General features: G+C 44.3%; 1 protein-coding gene across 8 annotated transcripts in view; it reads right to left on the reverse strand.

Annotated features, from left to right (window-relative positions):
- The window catches only part of FANCI (FA complementation group I), a 202,576-nt gene that overhangs the window by 19,580 nt on the left and 164,072 nt on the right, over positions 1-18,924 (reverse strand). For all 8 annotated transcript variants that reach the window (XM_085849819.1, XM_085849817.1, XM_085849818.1 and 5 more), the window contains 7 exons: positions 16,716-16,767; positions 16,047-16,174; positions 11,206-11,271; positions 6,589-6,688; positions 3,673-3,863; positions 3,426-3,482; positions 2,962-3,021 (listed from right to left, as the gene is read on the reverse strand). In XM_085849819.1, the coding sequence (XP_085705945.1) occupies positions 2,962-3,021; positions 3,426-3,482; positions 3,673-3,863; positions 6,589-6,688; positions 11,206-11,271; positions 16,047-16,174; positions 16,716-16,767 (654 nt within the window). The remainder of the gene's footprint in view (positions 1-2,961; positions 3,022-3,425; positions 3,483-3,672; positions 3,864-6,588; positions 6,689-11,205; positions 11,272-16,046; positions 16,175-16,715; positions 16,768-18,924) is intronic.

The following is an 18,924-nucleotide window of genomic DNA, read 5'->3' on the forward strand; positions in this document are numbered from 1 at the left end:
ACGCCCGCCCGGACAACGCCTATGACGACAATGCCCCTCAGCCAATTCAGGCTGAGGGGTAAAAATGATCAACATGATGTGGTACGGGTGACAGGTTATTAGCTGCAAAATGTCGAAAACCCGGTTTCGTTTAACAACTTTCAAAATTTGACCTTTGCATAACCTTTAAAGGTCACAAAATAATGTTGTGGACATTAAAATAAGGAAACAGGATATGTGCTATCGCTTATTGGAGTTAGTTCGTCGAAGAAGGTCGAAAACCCGGTTCGATTCCCACAACTTTGAAAATTTGACCTTTGTGAACTTTAAAGGTCAAAGGTCAAGGATTATGACCTTTGGTGCAAAACTTCCTCTGGAACATCCCAGGAACAATATAACGTCATATAGGCTATATGACATTTCACACTCCTCGGATTATATATCCATACTTTGATGAAATCAGCGTAAAAACAAACTTGAAGGGGGCGCCACGGGCAAGGTGTTCGAGATAGAGAAAAATGGTTTGAAGACTTGAGGTGGGGAATGACCTCAAGATTATGCATAAAAAATATTGTCATCCGAGCTCTCCAAGTTTGGGCGGTCATATGATTTTTATGTCAAAATTCGCAATTTTCTAAGTTCGTGACCTTGTGACCTTGACCTTGGGACGAAAATGAAAAAAAAAAAATCGAGCTCCGTGGGGCTATGCAGGTGCCATTGGGCTAACCAAATACCGAAACCCCTGCCAGATTCGACAAACCCCCTCGGAGAAGATGTAAATTGAAATCAGCTACCCCCTAAAAACATGTTTTTTGGGCGTGGCTCCACCCATAATGGGCGCACCCCACCCATTCTCAGGAAAACACAACCAGATCATGATATAAACCTCCCACCAAAATTTTATCAGGATCGGATCAAAACCCACGGAGCTATGCTCGGGACAGACAGACAGACAAGCCGGTAGGCGGACATGGGTAGTCGACTACCCAATAGAACCTGACGCGATGGGCCCGTTCGATGGGGAATGACCTGAGGATTAAGCACAAGAAAATTAATGATTCTAGCTTCAAGGGTTAATGCTGCAGATTGTTTTTTCGTTAAAATACCCCCACATTTAGAGGTTTTTCGGCCGTTGCTCGGCAATGGAGGGGTCCATAGCAACGGTTCTTTCTCACACATAATTAGGACGTACCATGAACCTACCATACCAGTTTCATGTATATCTGACTCATAGTCTCTGAGCTACAATGAACTTCATTTTTTATTGTTTTCGACCAGGGTTCATTCAAAGTCTATCTTCTCCGACAGTTTTCATAGGATCCGGCTGGAAATTTTTGACAATATGGCTGAATGTACTGCCCACAGTCGCTCGTGGCCCGATTTTTGATTTTCGGGGGAATTTTTTTTTGAGATTTTTTTTGAAAATTTCAAAGGTCCGTTGCAAGGCAACGGATGGGTCCATAGGAACGGTTCTCATTTGTACACAACGAGGTCATGGTATGAACCTACCAACCAAGTTTCATCGCAATTGCCATTGTATTAACGGAGCACTGGACCGAACAGACATACATAGACAGACAAGCAGGTAGGCGGAGGACATGGGTAGTCGACTACCCAATAGAACCTGACGCGATGGGCCCATTCGATGGAGAATGTGACCTGAGGATGAAGCACAAGAAAATTCATGATTCTAGCTTCAAGGGTTAATGCTGCAGATTGTTTTTTTGTTAAAATACCCCCACATTTAGAGGTTTTTCGGCCGTTGCTGGGCAACGGAGGGGTCCATAGCAACGGTTCTTTCTCACACATAACTCGGACATACCATGAACCTACCATACCAGTTTCATGTATATCTGACTCATAGTCTCTGAGATATAACGAACTTCGTTTTTTTTTTATTGTTTTCGACCAGGGTTCATTCAAAGTCTATCTTCTCCGACAGTTTTCATAGGATCCGGCTGGAAATTTTTGACAATATGGCTGAGTGTACTGCCCACAGTCGCTCGTGGCCTGATTTTTGAAAAAATTAATTTTTTTTATGATTTTTCGAAAATTTCAAAGTCCCATTGCTAGGCAACGGTGGTGTCCATAGCAACGGTTCTCATTTGCACACAACTAGGTTATGGTATGAACCTACCAACCAAGTTTCATCGAAATCGCCATTGTATTAACTGAAATCGCCATTTTAAATACTGTTAATAAGGGTAGACTAGATCGTCTCCCCAACAGACAGACAGACAGACACACACACACACACACACACCAATAACGAATATAGTGGTCACTTACTGACACGTGAACCAATAATGCTTAGAAATGCTTGAACAAGAAGATTTGTCTGCAGTGGTCAAGGGCTTTTGGAAAATGTTGCATGTCTTTATCTTATCTGTACGAACAAAGAGCAACACTTTTCCACACATATCCTGACCAGAGGCTGCAATCTCACACTCCCACATCCTGCCTCAGGGCACACCTAGCCAGATATGGAGATATTTTTCCTTTCTGTTTTAATTCTTGCTTTACAAAGCTTTTTGTAGCGAGACATTGATTAATTACTTTTCTTGGAAATGATGCTTATAGTATAGACCACATCTTGTTGTAATAATATAAAACTCAGTAAAACTTTACCTACAGTTCGAGAGTGCTTGGAGATTTTACAACAGGCACTCCCTCCACACGTGTGTATCTAAATAAAGGATCATAATTGGACTATAAAGTCATTTCTGATTTATCGATATCCAAAATTTCCACGACTCTCTAGTAAACTACATAATAGTAAATGAGGAACTAGTATAGTTGGTGAAGGCCAGTGCCGATTTGAGTAGGCAGATAGGTAGAACAAAGGATGAAATAAACAGAGCGTTGATTGAGTGGTAACGCCAAAATGTTAGTTTCTCCTTCTTCCCACAATGGTTAGCATACTTAAATCGATGTCCAATTAATGAATCAATTTCATCCATTATTACAAAATGGTGAATTTACCTGGAGATAGGTGATAAAGGCGTAGCACTGGGGAGTCAGGTGTGAGCCTGAAAGTCTCACCTAAAACACACAGTTATCACAACAGCTGAATAACATATTCACACCAGTTTGATGAAACCGTTTTAAAAGAACAAACAGCATTCTCAACCCCCCACCCCAAAAAAAACAAATAAGTGACATTACATTTCTTCTCAGATGTACAACTTCATATAATTTGCCAAATGGTTCGCTTTAACATGTGAAGAGATTTACAAGATTCCCCTCCACACCATAAAGAACAACTTTTGCTACTCATCCTAAGATAACGAACAATAACATTTCAAATAGTTTTCTCTTTTCAATGCAACAACTGTTCATATTAACAAATCCTATCTGATTAACAGTGTGAGATATCATCGATATGAATATAAATAAATCTTTCAAAACTGTTTTGAAGCATAATTAATGCGCGCACACGCACACACCAGCTTCTCGAAGCGAGCAGGCAGGTGTCCAGCTGAAAGTGCGTACACCTGCAGATACTGCACACACAGAGAGAGGTACATTACACCTGAGAAAATAAAATCACAAAACTTAATCTACATGGTAGAACTAACAAACACCAAGCAATGCTATTTGATGGACCATTAACAAATGAAGAAAATGTACAATGTTTATACAGACTGGATAAATGAAGTAATTTCTGAGTAGGTTAAGATAGACAGGCCTCACGTGCTTGACAAGGCCAGTAAGCATGCTATAAAGTCTGCCCACGAGCTTGAGGAGCGAGTCAATGCAGCTCCCTGGTGGCAAAGCTGACTGAATGAGCTCATGGCATGCTGTAATAAGATAGCCAGCCTGCAATGTTACAGCCTTCTCCAGTGCTGCCCGGAATCCATCTTCCTCCTCTTTTGCACTTTCATCTGCACACAACAGGTGACAATGGCGACACAAAACGGGGGCAAGCATTTTCAAGAGAAATTCAGGAGCAATTTTCTCTATAATAAATACCTATCAAATATGAAAGAAAGAGTGGAACACATTAGATTGTGCATCAGAGAGAACAATGAAGTATAAAGTTCTTTCCTGTCATGCTGAGAATCAGAACAGAAAGGAAAAAAATCAACTCTGACTAGGAATTATTTGCAGATCAATTCAGATTTTTCCTTTGCCCCATTTTGTCAGTCGATCCATTGCCACCCTGTCGTTATGCTCTTACAGAAGCCTCAATAACTGCATAACAATGTTTCCTATTCTGTCAGGAAAGGTCCATTGTTGAAGAAACATCATTTTAAATGTACTATCCACAAACTTAAGGCCCATCATGTGACTGTAACGAAAAAAAAAATCCTTTGAGCTGTCGAGAGTGGGTTTGATTCTCTACGCAGCTATAAACTCTCATCCTGATGTTTCGCATGCAGGGTGAGGCACCAAAGCATGTGCCATGCCTTAGGTGGATGTTAAACAGGGTGTCCTATCTGCTAGCTTTAGTTTATGGACATTAAAGATCCCACTATGTCCTTCGTGAAGAGAAGGTGAACTATCGCCGATACCCTGGCCAAATTCCAAATTCCTGCTCGATCCTACAGAGGGGCACTGCATTAGTTCCACAGCCACACCAGAAAATTAGGCAACCAGCAACCTTGTGCTGCATTTGAAAGTAAAAGGTCTCAGAATGTGTGATCATGCCACTAAAGCTTCACTCGCTAACCTTTGGTGTTGTGATTGTAAAACGTCAAGCCACACCTATTAAGTAACAATTTGGGCTTCCGGTGCAGCATTTTGAAACATCTCAGAACAAAAAATAGGAGTAAAAACCCTTGGGCGCTCACCTGGAAGAATAATGATACTGTGGACGAAGTCAACGTAGGACGGAATCAGCAAAATTTACCAATGAACCAATGTTATAGCAAATACATATTTTGGGGGGCAAACCCTTGTACCCCCTTTGGGTCCGATTTTGTTAATGTCATGAACAAACTTTGGTAAATACACAGTGATGAACGTTGTGGTAGTTTCATCGAAATCGTATGTGTAGTTTCAGAGAAAAAGTTGAAAGTATTTGTGGATGGATGGACGGACCGACTGACGGAAATGCAAAAAACATCTTCCACGAGCTGCAAATATGACCTGCTTCCTGTCCGTGTCTTGTAGCTTTGCAGGATAAACATAGCTTTGCGGGATGTCTCACCAGTGTAACACATTATTCCCTGTGACGCCATCCCCCACGAGTTACTCGAGTTAAAAAGTTCATGACGTCTGAACTTTTTATGGGCTGGATCCATACCTGTTTCGTTCATCAGGTCGAGAGGTACCTGGCAGGAAAGAACCTTTCGTTCAAGGTACTCCTGCTGATTGACAACGCTCCTGGCCACCCCACAGACCTGAACGACGCATCTTCATCATAATCTTCATCATTTTGCAAAGTTATGTGTGCTGTGTTTGTTTAATAAAAAACTGAAATGGTACACGATGTTGTTGTGTTTTTGCGTTTCGTGGTGCAGTACAGTATGGTTAAGAGACTAAAATGCATTATTTAATAAATTGGAAACAGTACCTAGTGTTGTGGGTTTTTTTATTTGTATGCATCTCTTATGAAACTTATCGTGTATTCATGGTCGAAAACATTTTAAACTTTCAAAACTTTCCCATTTGAACCAGGAACCGTCGTGAACCGACAACATTATCCCACTTGTCCCCATTGTACCAATTCCCCAACTTTGGTGGTGTTGCCATTTGCTGCCTTTTTCATGAAGCAGGAACCACCGTGAACCAATCGCATTATCCCCCTTGTACCAATTCCCCGACTTTGGTGGTGTCGCCATTTGCGGATTTTTTCATGAACTCAGAACCGTTGTTAACCAATAATGTTATCCCCCTTGTACCAATTCCCCGACTTTGGTGGTGTCGCCATTTGCGGATTTTTTCATGAACTCAGAACCGTTGTTAACCAATAATGTTATCCCCCTTGTCTTCTTTGTAACAATGACAAATCACTCGCAGATTTTACCCCGACACTCGCGGATTTTTCACGGGTCGGGAAATCCCCAGAACCTATCCCCCCCATTTCCCATTGAAAACAATGCCCCCACATTCGCAGTTTCAACATTCGCAGGGTTTTCCCAGAACGTATCCCCCATGAATGTTGGGGTCCTGGTGTACAAAATGAAAACAATTTCAAAGTTTGTTACATTTACAAAATGACAATACACAATCCGCTTTGTTCTCACAAACAAATCAACTTGTAGCAAAAACACCAAGACTCAATGTTATTTTTCAAGAAGAAAGCATTTGTCTGTCTGCATTTCAGCAGAAAAGTTCTTGCATCCACAATTTTAGCTTTCCTTGCAGGGGATTCATAATTTGGAAGCCTATCAGGAGTTGAACTGTCAGCTCAGATTCCTTCAGTAGCTTTATCATGAAAACAGCAATCCAAAAACATGTCTAAGCAAATACAATTCACCAGAAAAGAAAGGTTTGGAAAACTATGGGAGTAGTCACCACCAAAATATGGCACACACTAGTGGGTCTTTATGAACGAAAAAATGCTGATTAGAAGTGTTGCAAATACTTCGAGTTTGACATCTACAAGGAAGTGCATTTTCAGGGAAGAGATTTCGGAATTTCAAACTCTATCACATCCCTCACCAATGGTCGATTCCTTGGAAGATTTCAATTGTCTTTTCAGTCTGCTGGCCAGCCAGTCAGCTTCAGCTAGAAGTCGTTCCATCTGCACTACAATCAGCAACTGCAGCAGAGAAAAACCAGGATGGCTTAATTATCAAGTAGAGCAAAACCAGGATGGCTAATCAGTCACTCAAAATAGAATTATCAAAAGAGAGTGAAGAAAAGTTCCTGTGCACCACAAAAAATTATACTGACATGTACTCCAACAATACAATAGTCAGCCAACATGTCCCTTGAGCCATTAGTGAATATCCAGAATTTGCATGTGCATCATGCGCACTGCATGCACAAATTGCCATGTGCATGTACCGAGTCAAGTGACAGTGCTACACATGTAATTGAGCAAATTGCAACACAGCATGATTCGGTGAACCATCCCAGCTGTGAAAAATATTTTCTTGACATCAAAATGTCATAAACGTGATTCCACGCCTTTCCAAAAATGTACGTCTACAGTGGCTTGCAAAAGTATTCACACCCCACTCCAAAGTTTTCACATTTTTTTTTCACAGCTCACCTGAGCTTATTTCATGATGCTTTCAAATCAAACTGAATATATAGTCTTCATCAACTACTCCAAAGTAATAAAGCTAAACATTCAGATAAAATGTGAATAAGTTCGATCAACAGAGAAAATCATATGATTCTCAGTTGCATTAATATAAAAACCCTTTGCCGGATTAATCCTAAATCACTTCAGGAGCAAATTATTTGTTTCAAAGGTTACAAAATAAGTGCAATAAGTTTCACCTGCATGTAATCAAGTCCCCCAATTATCCAAGGAGTTTTAATATAAGGTGCAAATCACTCATTTAACCTACAATACATACACGAAGACCAAGTTGCTTTCCTAAGAAGTCAGACAAAGTGGTGGAGAAGCACCGTTCAGGATAGGGTTATAAGATTTCAGTCACTCATTATCCCTTTGAGTACGGTGAAATCCATCATTAAGAAGTGGAAGGAAGACGCATCGTACCACCCAGACTCTACCCAAATCAGGTTGCCCATCAAAACTCAGCAGCCACGCAAGCAAGAAACTGTTTTGGGACGTCACTGTAAATCCAACAATGACTTTGAAAGATCTGCAAGGCACTACATCTCAGGTGGGGATCAGTCTTCATCAATCAACAATAACCCGTCCCCTTCACAAAGCTGAACTCCTTCGACAGGTGGCAAGAAATGTCATTGCTGAAAAAGACTCATCTAAAAGCACATATGGAATTTGTGAAAAAGCATCTTAATGATACTGTAGGCATGTGGAGAAAGGTTATGTGGTGACAAAAATGAGACAAAATTTGAACTTTTTGGTGTAAATTCAAAGCGTTACGTCTGACACAAGCTGAACACTGGCCATCACCCCATCAGTACCACCCCTATTGCATGGATGAAATTGCAGAACTTTTGAAAAAAGGAGAAAAGAATGACTCCTTAATAGGGGGTGGGGGGGGGGGCTCAGGGACATGCTCTCCTGGGAAATTTTGAAAAAAAAAGACAAATTTGCATGTTGGTGATGCTGTCCAAATTGTGAAAAAAACCTATCAAAATGAAAGTGATATTTGGGGAAGAATTTTTTTTAATTTCACCTGACCATCCATTGCTGGGAAGATTATTTTCAGTTTGTTGATATGAGAACTTATCAGAAAATAAATGAATACTGTGAATACAACTATATATATATATATATATATATATATATATATATATATATATATATATATATATATATATATATATATATATATATATATATATATATATATATATATATATATATATATATATATATATATATATATATATATATATATATAGTTACGGCTGTGGAAATTCGCATTACGCCATGAAGGGCCCGTAGGTGAGATATCTCGAAGTACATGTGAAGTTAGCCCCAAATCCTTTGTCTAGAGGGAATTTATGCGATTCATTCGGGCTGTGAAGCTTTGAGATAGCCGTTTTTCTGTTCTATCTTTATTTTGAACCAACCACGTCTCAAACGCCATCACACAACAACCACCTTAACCACCACGCCAGCCATCGTCACCAACTACAACCACGCTCCAACCCTCAGACAACAACAACAACGCCAACAGCCACGACCTTTACCTTCACAACTCGCTCCCACATCATTGCATCATGCCATTCCCAAACGGCACCAAAACCATAAAACCACCACCAAAAACCCTCCACCACCCTCACCTCTCTCCTTCTGCAGCCATTCCCGCGCCACCTGTGAACACTGAGCGTCGGGCTCTCTTGGGCTCGTTCAGCGATACGCACCGAGCCGCGAGCGCAAATAGCGGCCTTTCCGAAGGAAAATTCAGATCAAGAACGTTACACGCCCACTTCTGATCCGTCCAATTAGCAAGCGCGGAGCGGCTTGGCCCCGCCTCCAGACGCGTCTGTGTGAAGTCAATATATGCAAATTCTAGGATCAGGGGAGGTTCACGCCCACTTTTCCTCCGCCCAATTGGCGAGCGTGGCTCCGCCCCCGAGGTCATCCTGATCCGGATATTTGCATATTGTTTTCTCCTGCCGGCCTATAAAACGGTGAGCGCAAGGCGAATCGTGGCAGAGTGTGGCAGTAGCAGTGTGTGTCGGCAGGGCAGAGTGAGTCGAGTCATCGGTGTGGCAGAGAGTGGAGTCGGGTGGCGAAGTCATCGGTGTGGCATCGAGTTGGGTTCTGCAGTCGGCTGAGGAGAGTTGCGGGAAGAGGCAAAGGAGCTCGGGTCCGAGGCGAGAAGGACGGCGGTCGGCGACGAGGTCGTGGTGTGAGATCCCTCATCGCGGGACCCAAGCCAACCAGCCATTCTCCTCCCCCAGGGCATCAACAATTCCCCCTTTCCCCCGCGCTGAGATAGTGCAAAAAGGGGGCCGTTCCCACCCCACTCCAAGCGTCGTGCCAACGAAACCCGCCAAGGAGCACGGAGTCGGGGCACAGCCACGCGGCCACATCTGCAGCTCGTCCGCCAACGCGTCACGAGGACGCGGGTAGGACCCCCCCCAGTCTCGCGGACCTGGCCGCTCCTCCAGGTCACGCGCACATATTGGCTTCCAGGCCTGTCTGCCCCCCTTGTCTATGAGGGTGGCTTCTTTCCTTTGCTTTTGAGTAAATGTGTGTTGGCGCCGTCTGTAAAGTAGAACTGTATAAGTGTTGCCGTGTGTGCGCGTATTCGGTAGTAACTCTGCGTCATTGTTTTTGTTTTAACTGCTATATGTGCATTTTGACTGTTTGGCTGTATATGTGTGCCTTCCGTGTGTCGCGTAATAAATGTGCATTGTGTGAACTGTTTTCCCATTTCGCTTTGTCTTTTCTTTATTGACCCTCCATCCTGCTTCACGTAAAGGGTTCGTAGTGGGCTTTATATGCATGATAATTAATCTGAACCGTCCAGGTCGGCGATAACACCGCTCGGTTATACCGATAGCACGGAACGGCCGCCCAAGAGGCCCGTGTCCAGAGTCGACCTGCGGCGAGGTGCGATCGCCCGGTCGACCATTCGCGAAGGTACTTAGGTAGAATTTGGCGAGCGACCCTATCCTGCGCGGGTGGGCAATTGGCACGATCGTGGTGAGGTTAAACCCCCACCCGTGACTCGCTCCCGGCGTTGGTCCGAGAGGGTCATGACTGAATTGTCCGTCCGGTGGGCGACGTGCCGTGAACCGAGTTACGTGGCCGTAACTCGTTTGGGCATCTGAGAGCCGTTTACCTGACAGGTTTACCACCCATCGGTTCTGGAGCACGTTTATATCCTGGACTGGGGCCGCATTGGGCTTGGTCCCATTCACCAAAGTGGCGAACTTTTGTTGATGTCGCTTCTCCACCGATGTCCTGGTGTGCTTCGAAAACGTGCAGGATCTCTGTTGTACTTGAACCCTCAACTCACTTGGTAATATTGGCGTGATCGTATGAGCCAACCGTTGTATCCAGTCATAACGCTTTGCGAGGTGATGGTGGCAGTTGGATATGCGCAAGCGAAGGAATTTCTGTCCAATTGCCTGCACAATCTGCTTAGCTTTCAAACCTGGCACGGGGAGGGGGTGGGGGGGGGGTCTGAACCGCAGGGGTTTGGAAAGAATGTCCTGTTCCAAACAGCGGTGGTTGAAACGTAGATGTGCCTTCATCACTTCGATCAGTTCCATGAATTTGGTGAATCAACAGCATAACTTGGTGATGTCTTGCCCATGGCTTTTGCCAATAATTACAAGTAAAGACTTGTGGTTGGGAGTATAAGCAACATATTCCATGGTAGATTCTTCAGCCTTTAATTGAACAAACAATGACTGAGCAGTTTCAATAAACAACATGTGCAAAGCACCCATGCATCTGTTAACCTTTCTCAAGTGATGAACATTACCACAACATTTCCATAAATACCAAAAGGTGGGGGTGGGCCAAGCTGGACAGCCATGTAATTCTATTTATAATAAATAACATCTATTAACCGGAAATATCATTTATGCGGAACACCCTTGGTCAGAACCATTACGGATGGACAGACATATAGGCACTGGGGAAGCAGGGAGAAAGAAAGACTGTGCAAGTATGGTGGAAGAGAAACATCAAGAAAATACACTCACGGTTACAGAAGAAGCTGTTTTGATGTTCACAACAGCATATTGCAATTGCTCTTCTATCTCCACATCCTATGATAAAAATAGAATATTTCCCTGGTGAAAAAGATGTACCAGAGATGAAAGTGCGTCTTAAAGCAGGGAAAGCCAAAACTTTCAGTTGTGGCCAGAAATATTGGCACCCTTGCACTTTTTTCAAATAACTCACAATTTTCTCGAAAAATAAGTTGAAATTGACGAAAGTATTTTGTCTCCACAATTCTTTATTTCACTGTTGAAATTACAGAATCTTTATTTTTGATTGAGAACGTAATACACCGATGAGCCAACGATGGACAGGGGTCATCATGGGCACTCTGACTGGTCTGTGGCTACGCAGCCCCATACGCAGCAGGGTGCGATGCACTGTGGATAGTGACACATTCCTCCAGTGACCACCATTAAAATTTTCTGTGACTTGTGCCACAGTAGAGCTGTCGGTTCGGACCAGACGGGATAGCCTTCGTTGCCCTCGCGCATCGATGAGCCTTGGGCCCCCAACACCCTGTCACCGGTTTGTGGTTTGTCCCTCATTGGACCACTGTCAGTAGGTACTCACCACTGCTGACCAGGAGCACCCCACAAGCCTTGCCGTTTCAGAGATGCTCTAACCCAGTCGGCTGGCCATAACAATTTTGCCCTTGTCAAAGTCGCTCAGGTCTTTACTCCTGCCCATTTCTCCTGCATCCAACATATCAACTTCAAGAACTGAATGTTCAGTTGCTGCCTAATATATCCCACCCCATTGTAACAAGATAATCAATGTTATTCACTTCATCTGTCAGTGGTCATAATGTTTTGGCTCATCGGTGTATATCCTTTTAAATCAGAAAATAAAAATAAATGGCATTGACAAAATTATTGACACCCGAGACTTAATATTTGGTAGCACAACCTTTGGACAAAATAACTGCAGTCAAGCACTTCCTATAGCTATGAATGAGCTTTCTACATCCCTCGTGGCAGTTTCGCCCACTCTTCTTGTGCCAACTGCTCCAGTTCTCTCAGATTTGAAGGGTGCCTTCTCCCAACTGCTGTTTTCATATCTCCCCACAGGTATTAAATGGTATTTAAATCTGGACTTATTGCTGGCCATTTCAGAACAGTCCAATGTTTTGTCTTTAACCATTCCTAGGTGCTTTTTGAAGTGTGTTTGGGGTCATTGTCCTGCTGCAAGGCCCGTGACCTTCGATGGAGATCCAGCTTTCTGACACTGGGTTGAACATTGCGCCCCAAAATACCTTGGTAATCTCGTGATGTCATGATGCCATGCACACATTCAAGGCACCCAGTGCAAGAGGTAGCACAGCAACCTCAAAGCATCACTGAACCTCCTCTATGTTTAAATGGAGGGAAGGTGTCTTTTCTTTCAAGGCTTAATTTTGTTTTCTGCAAATTCTGTAAACATAGAGATGATGTGCTTTACCAAAAGCTCTAATTTGGTCTCATCTGCTCACAGGACATTCTCCCAGAAGGATTTTGGCTTGTTCAGGTGTGTTTTGGCAAATTCCAGTCGGGCTTTCTTATGTGTCTCTGTGTGTGTCTCTGTCTCTCTCTCAGCAGTGGGGTCCTCTTGGGTCCCCTACCATAGAACCCCCTCTCATCGAGTTGAAACTGTCGTACATTGCATCCAAAGGTCAGCTTGAATCTGTTTGGCAGTTGATCGAGGTGCTTTATCCACCACTGGAAATTGGAACACTTCGCTGCAATCTTCGATCAAGTTTTCTCTTGCGGTCACATCCAGGGGGAGGTTGGCAAAAGCACCATGGTACTTGAACTTCCTGATAACATTGTATACGGTGGACACAGAAACATCAATGTCTCTGGAGATGGACTTGTAGCCTTGAGATTGTCCATGCTTGACGACAATCTAGTGTCTGACCTCCTCAGACAATTCTCTGTTTTTCTTTATTTTCTCCATGCTCATTGTAGTACACACAGTGACTCTGTTTTGGCGATTCATACTGGTTGAATGGGCGATTTTTATATTGCAGGCACCTACAACTCACCACAGGTGAGTTCAATTCCAAAGTAAATGAGAATCAAATGCTTGAAATGTAATTTTTTCTCACAACTTCTAAAAAGTTTCCTTCCATAAAGTTCCTTCTCAGTTCCTTCCATAAAGCTCGGAACAAGTGTGTATCTACCGTCAGGAGAGCCAGAAAACAACATCTTTCTCATCTCAAGTCTGAACTGTCAAACCTCTCTCCCTCCTCAAAATCCTGGTGGCGTCTAATCATCTGTTTTTGGTGTATGTCCCCCCTCCATCCCCTCCCTTACCTCAAATGGCAGCACTGCTGATACCGCACGTGAAAAAGCTGAATGCCTAAACTCGGTGTTTGCAGCTAAATCTTGTGTCCAAAACCCATCACTTTTTCTACCCACCTTACCCAGTCGCACCCAACTGTCCCTGGACTCTGTGCCCTTTTCTCTTGACAAGGTGGAGAGTTTGCTGTCAAACCTCGACTCAGATTGTGCAACCGGTCCAGACGGCATTAGCCCACGTGTCCTCAAAGCCTGCTCTTCTGCTCTTGCTCACCCTCTCTCTGTTCTATTCACCCTCTCAATTGCTCAAGGCCATCTGCCATCTGCTTGGAAATCAGCAAACATCACTGCCCTGCACAAAAAAGGTGCAAAAACAGATCCCTGCAACTACAGACCAATCAGCCTTCTCCCAATCATCAGCAAGGTTATGGAATCAATCATCGCGTCAGACATCAAATCCTTCCTCTTCTCCAATGGCTTGATTTCTGATCATCAATTTGGTTTCAGACCAGGTCACTCAACCCTAGATATGCTGCTTCTGCCCTTCCAACAATGGATGGAAGCCCTCAATGCCAGACAGGAAATCAGAGCCATCTCTTAGCCGTATCCCTGGACATATCACGTGCTTTTGACACAGTCTGGCACCCTGCCCTGCTCACAAAACTCTTCCTATGGTATCCAAGGCCATCTCCACTCATGGCTCGCAGACTTCCTCATGTCGCAGTCAACGTGTGGCCCTAAATGGAGTTCTTTCATCCACCCTTCCTGACCAGGCTGGAGTTCCTCAAGGTCGCATTCTGGGCCCTGTTCTTTTTCTGGTTTTCATCAATGATATCTCCGACTCTGGAAGATAATCTATATCTGTTTGCTGATGACTCCACCCTCTGCCATACCATCGGTCATCCCTCAGACCGGAAAGCAGCAGCTTCTTCGCTCACTGCTGATCTGGATAAAATCACAAACTGGTCCAACACGTGGAACATGTCTTTCAATCCGGACAAATCTCACACTCTCACCATGTCTCTTCGAAAGAACCATTTAGAACCCCCCCCCCCCCAATCCACTTTCTCAACAATCCTCTGGAAGAAGTCCTTTCTTTCAAGCTTCTGGGTCTCACTCTCTGTCATGACCTTTCCTGGGAAAGCCACATTTCAAACCTCACCTCCAAAGCCAGTCGCCGACTGGGAATCTTCCGTCTTGCAAAGTCCTTCCTCGGCCCACCTGACCTCCTGACCACTTACAAAGCTTTTGTCCACAGCCTGATGGAGTACTGCTCTCCCCTCTGGGCTGGTGCTCCTGCCTCCCACCTTTCTCGGCTTCACGCTGTAGAAACCAAGGCATTTCGGATCATTGTCATCTCCCGCAATGAGGCTGTCTTTGGGCCTCTCACTCAATCACCGCAGGTTGGTCGGTGGTCTTTCTGTCTTCTACCCTCTCCTCTCCAGCCTCGCCCCCCCTGCTCTCTCTGCGATTTGTCCCCACCACATTTCTGCAGGGCGCTCAAGGTCCGCCAACAACCCACTTCTGGTAAAACTACCAAAATCACGAATCACTGCTCACCTTCACTCTTTCATTCCTCTTTTTTCCCGCCTTTGGAATAAACTCCCTCACTCTATTCATTCCCATTCTTCCCTCCAGGCCTTCAAAACAGCTGTTCACCACCACCTATCATCCCCCATCCAAATCCTCAATCTTTTCTCCCCCTGATAATCCACCCAAGCCCACCTCCTTCAAATTCCCTGCTTTCTTTCCTGAAAGTCCCTGTAATGTCCATCTTCTATTCCCAATGTTCCCCTCCCATCCCTTCCACAGATCTCCTAATGTCTCTGTTCCCCACTGTTTTGTCCTTCCCACTCCCTCCCCTCCTGTCTCATGCCCCCCTTGATGTGCGTTGTGTGTTAGCTCTCATACGAGCCTCAACAAGGTATAAATTTTTTTTTTAAAGGTGCAATAATATTGTCTGGCCAATTTTAGGATTTCTTTGTGGAATAAAGAAAAGGATTTAATAATTTTTAAAGCTTTTTTTTTGTTTTGTTCCACTACAAACCAAAGAAATACAAATGTGGATACAATTTTTTAAACAAAATTTGAACAATTTTCTGGAAGAAATGGTGTATTTGAAAAAAGTGCAAGGCTGCCAATATTTTTGGCCACAACTGCACACGAGTAAACGACACAACAGATGTCCTCTTGACAAGAAACATGATACAATGGAGAGATAAGCACGCATGTGCATGCGCGCACGCACGCACGCACGCACGCACGCACGCACGCACACACACACACACACACACACACACACACACACACACACACACACACACACACACACACACACACACACACACACACACAGCAGGTAAGCACCTAAGCCGGGAAAGTGTGCAATGACAACGTTTGTTTTGTAAAAGTTTGCATCAACAATCCATCTTGGAAAAAAAAACAAAAAAAAACTAAGGTAATGCTTCTATCAAGAAAAAAAAATCACAACTAATGGAACAACGTAAAGGAGGAAAACATGGAGTGTTTTGGGATAAACATGCCTCGTCAATATCTCCGAGCTGTGAATGCACATCCTGGGAAAGGTTTTGAAGCAGCAAACAAAGGTTTTGTGTTGCACCATGGAGGCTGAAGAGCAAGCCCAATAGAGCCCTACAAAAGGGAACTTCCTCTATTCCAAAACACACACACACACACACACGTTTATAAACAAATACAACAGGCCTAATATAGCTGTTATATTGGTGTTCCAATAAACATAATTGATACAAAATAACTGTTGAAAATGGTTTCACCTGTGGGGTGAAGACAATTATCATTGCATAAAACTTGAACGAAGCAAATACAGAAAATTGAATTTGCATTCTCATTCGCTCAGGCATTTTATTGAACAAATTCATGACCTTCTTTCATGAGAGAACTTGAGAAACATGTTTTGGGGCCATCTATATATTACAAATGCAAATGGAAAGGAGTGTGGGTATCGAGTGGAAAAGAGACAGTCAAGAAAAGAAAAAGGGGAGGTTGTGTGAAAAATGTGGATAGGGGAGTTGTGATGGAGGCAAAATAAAAAGTAAATGAGATTGGGAAATATAACTAAGAGAAAGAAAGCAATATGCTTTGAAACGTCCTGCATTAAAATGGAATTTGAATGTGTAAAAGCTCATTTTTATTCTCTCACAATCCTCTTTACCGTATCAATCCTCACTTACCTACACGGCTCTCTTTGCAGATTTTTGTTGTCCAGTTCAAAACTTGAGTCAACTGCATTCAAAAGCAAAGGAAGAACAATTTATGAAGCATGCAACAATGAGTTTGAAAAATATGAATGCACAAGTAGACTGGTAGTCGCTCGAATGCTGTTTCTTGGGGTAGGATATTGTAACGAATTTAGAATTCGATCGCACTCAAAATACAGGTTCCTTCAGCTCAGTTATGTCGATAAGTGCATGTTTCATAGATAGCTCACCTTCCATTGTGTAATGGGCAGAAATCGATTAAATGTGCTGTGATTTAATTTAATAGTTTGGGAGCGATCACAACACAAAGGAAGCCGACCCTCCCCCTCTTCTGGGAAGAGGAAGAAGAGCCCTCCCGTCTCGTGATTCATGACGTAAATAACTCCCTCCCACCCGCGGTTGTGCGGGCACGGGGGGATGAGTCACGCCGGGAGCGGGGGAGGGGCGGAGGATAAGGAAGAGATCCTCTGCTTGTGGAAGGCTTTTTGTTCAATAGGCCTTCGGGTTCTGCTTGGTTTGGGTTAGGGTTGAAAGCTTTTTGCTTTGGCTTGGCTTTTTAGCAGGTCTTCAGGTTCTGATTGGCTCAGTTCGCTTTTTGGGCTCTGGCTTTGTTCGGAAGAGAGGTGGTTCGCCTTTTTTGCTTGGTTCATCGGAAGAGAGTTGAGATGGTTGCTTGGCTCGGAGTTGCTTCGTTGGCTGGTTGTTCATCAGAGGAGCTGGTCGAGTTGGCGTGGTTCTTCTTCGGTCTGGTGGTCGAGGAGTGTCGGCCTGGTTCAAAGGTGCTCGAGCTGGTTCGAGCCTGTTGCTCTACTTTGTCGTCCGGTTCGGCTGGCTCTTCTTGGTTCGTGGAGCTCTTTAGTTTTTGTTCTCTGCTTGGTTCCTGGCTTGGTGCGACTCCTTGGCCTCATCTTGGAGGTGGTTCTTCGAGGAAGCGACGCATCGACGAGAAGGATCGGCGCCTCGTCTCATCAGCACGTGTTCGGAAGCGCGAGAGGATTCGCTGGAGCTCGGGAAGGATCACGGCTCATGGCGATTGGATCCAGCTCGCTCTCGCTCTCGCCCGGGTCCGAGCAGCTTGAAGACCACACGAGGTGGAGAGGTTCGACATAGGTTTTGGGTTTCAGCTCATCTGTCCCTCCAAGTTGAAGTCCATATTAAAGGCATCAGCTACCATTTCTTGGGGGTGTTTATTCGTACGTGTGTTTGTGGGCCCGTCGAATAAGTAGGAAACTGTTAAGTGCCTGTGTTTTATTTGCTTTACATTTCATAGTAGAACTCGGCTGGAGGTTTTTGCTCGTGTCCTGTCCCCTATCCCCATTCATTTCTTGCATGTCTGTGCTCAAATAAATGTCCCCATTGTTAAATGTCACCTGCTCGTTGCGTCCCTTCCTCACATTGACTGCCATGGAGCGTTCGGAATGTCAGCTGGCTGTTTATAAGACGATAAAGCGTACATCTGGACCGACGGGGCTTGGCGATATATAAACGCTGGGCAATCGCATACGGAATGAGCTGCTTAAGCGGCTCGTTTTCGTGCAGGTCCTGTTGAGGAATGAACTCCAGGCATTTCTGTCTGCGCGAATAGTTAGGTATATCGACAATTCGGCGATTGACCCTATAGCGCGTGGACAGAAGAGTTGGCTGGTTTATGGTGTGGTTAACAACACCCGTAGCTGGGTTTCGGCGTTGATCCGGAAGCTATGGCTGGATTGCTGAAGCTACGGCATCATGAGTGATAAAGGTTGTGGTCAAATTTCATTGAAATCGTATGTGTAGTTTCTGAGAAGAAGCTGCAAGAATTTGTGGACGGACGGACGGAAGACGCACCTTTCCATAAGCTCCCTGGAACTATGCAGGTCAGGTCAGGTATGGGAACATGCGCCAAAGCAGCACGTCGCTGCCTCCACTTTCCACCAGTACTCCAGGGGCCTCTGTCTGGTCATCCACAGGCAGATGGCTGGCACATAACCCATCTCCTTGAGATGCTGATCAAACTGCTGCAACCAAGAGGTACGTGGTCGGCCAATTGGCCTCCAGCAAATGAGGCTCCCTCGCTGAGAGAATCTGGTGAGCAGGATCAGCTTCAGAAAAATGAGCCACATGTCCATTCAGCCGCAGCTGACGCTCACGGACGATGCAGGTAACAAATCTCATTTGAGTCTCTCTCAGCAACTACTTGTTG

Source organism: Eptatretus burgeri, chromosome 12 (genome assembly GCF_056783735.1).
Source record: "Eptatretus burgeri isolate ZD-2024b chromosome 12, Ebu_testis_v1, whole genome shotgun sequence".
Classification (NCBI taxonomy): Eukaryota; Metazoa; Chordata; class Myxini; order Myxiniformes; family Myxinidae; genus Eptatretus; species Eptatretus burgeri.